The sequence below is a fragment of the Aplysia californica genome, unplaced genomic scaffold (assembly GCF_000002075.1).
Source record: "Aplysia californica isolate F4 #8 unplaced genomic scaffold, AplCal3.0 scaffold01082, whole genome shotgun sequence".
Taxonomy (NCBI): Eukaryota; Metazoa; Mollusca; class Gastropoda; order Aplysiida; family Aplysiidae; genus Aplysia; species Aplysia californica.
The window spans coordinates 149,218-151,371 of NW_004798352.1; the positions used below are offsets into that span (position 1 = coordinate 149,218).

Consider the following 2,154-nt stretch of genomic DNA (forward strand, 5'->3'; position numbering starts at 1 on the left):
AAATTATTATAATTACTCAGTTGAATTTTTAAAAAACAACGACTTCTCTCCTGCTAGAGATTTGAATTTCCTTTCTATTGGCAGAGTGACCAAAACAAAACAAAAAAAAAGATTCCCCCTATCTTGCAAAGTTCTTTTCATATATTAAAAAAATATAATATATCCAATAATGAGTGGTTGGTGGGTGCTCTGGTACGGTTTGCTCCTTCTCGCCTATCAAATACCTATTGTCACTATCTCTCTACCATAATGTATTCTTTATACATTACTCTCAAGTAAAAGGTGACACCATTAGTCTTCGCATTTATATGACCTAATCGTGTTGCAAGTGCCGTAAAACTCTCACTAAAAGTTTAGATAACATATGATGCATGTCTAGTAATCTCATAATACCACTGTAGTACAAATTTTTACTACTGGATGTATTAAAGTAATTTTCTATCTCCCCCCCCCCCCTCTTTTCGATTTTCTCAGAATAGATTATCCGGAATACACTAACGGCTATGAGGAGTCCTTTTACCAGCTCCAAAGGCTCACTCGATACTATGCCAAGTGCGAGACCTGTATGGGTAGGTACAGTGTCGTAGTCTCTCTCTCTCTTTATCTCTCTCTTTCTCTCTCTTTCTCTCTCTTTCTCTCTCTTTCTCTCTCTCTCTCTCTTTCTCTCTCTCTCTCTCTCTCTCTCTCTCTCTCTCTCTCTCTCTCTCTCTCTTCTTGATGTTTCAATGTCATGGCATTTTCTTAACGCACATCTTCTCAGACAATGCATGTTTGATGCACATAATTATTATTATCACGATTATGAACATACCACTCAAAAAAAAAAAAAAGAACGTGGTAAAATCATCCTCATCATCATCATCCTCATCATTGTATAAAGAAGGTATTAAAACAGTTAAGACCTTGTTGTATTTCCAGAAAATATGTATTATACACAGTGGACCAGAGGGAAATCAACAAAAATATAAAAGAGGTCCTGTTAGTGTGGAAGGTATCTCTCACACAGTATTTTCAGGTTGATAATATGTTCAGTCGTTTTTCGTCTAGGTCTAAATCCTGCCTGCTCATCAGGCTGGTGATCACTTAATTGTTGTTGGAAGACACTCATCATCCTCATCATCATCATCCTCATCATCATCATCATCATCATCATCATCATCATCATCATCATCATCATCATCATTGCTTCCCCATTGGTTGTGACCGTCTTCGTTGAGAACGGTACTCCTCATCGTGAAGGGAAGGGCTTGACACTTTGAGTATATTCTGGGTACTATAAGCGGGAACAAAAATCCATCACATGTCTCTGGGACCAGGTTGAGCTAGCGAGACTGCGATCGGACCATCATTTGAGTTTAAAATGGTAAAAGAAATTTGTAAATGAAGAGCTCAGCCCATGTTGCCGAAGATGCGGCCATGAAAAAGAGGATGTCAATCATTATGTTTGAATGTCCAGGAACAATGGCAATTTGAATGGAGTTATTTGGACGAGTGGAGGTGCAGCTAAGCATTTAATTATTGAAAATGGAGCCGAAAAAGAGCCTCGCTCTCGCTCGAAGATTTCTTCGTGGAGTCCGCCAGGCCCATTTAGGAAACAACAAAAAATCATCATCATCATTGTAAAAGATATTTCTTTAGCGTCCATTCCTTGCTGGTTATTCAGTGAACAGTAATCCTTCCGAACACAATGAAGATGTTAGAGGGAGAAGGTGAAAGCAGATCTCCTTGTCTGACTCCAACTGTTGCCTTGAACCATTCTCCTTCACTGCCAATATAGGATACTGTGCTGCTGGCTGTGCAGTAAAAGCTCTCTGAGACTTTAATCAAATTGGCACTGGTGTTGTATAGTTCCATTGTGGACCAGAGGGCTGCATGCCATATACTATCAAATGCTTTCTGCAAATCAACAAAAATATAAAAGAGGTCCTGTTAGTGTGGAAGGTATCTCTCACACAGTATTTTCAGGTTGATAATATTATGTTCAGTCGTTTTTCGTCCAGGTCTAAATCCTGCCTGTTCATCTGGCTGGTGATCACTTAATTGTTGTTGGAAGACACCCAATATCTATCTTATCTATCTATCTATCTATCTATCTATCTATCTATCTATCTATCTATCTATCTATCTATCTATCTATCTATCTATCTATCTATC

General features: G+C 38.4%; 1 protein-coding gene across 1 annotated transcript in view; it reads left to right on the plus strand.

Moving 5' to 3' along the window:
• The window catches only part of LOC101853361 (SCO-spondin), a gene marked incomplete at both ends in the record, with an annotated part of 39,730 nt that overhangs the window by 12,247 nt on the left and 25,329 nt on the right, over window positions 1–2,154 (plus strand). Inside the window, 1 exon segment of the mRNA XM_013089928.1 lies at window positions 475–569. Within this exon segment, the coding sequence (XP_012945382.1) occupies window positions 475–569 (95 nt within the window).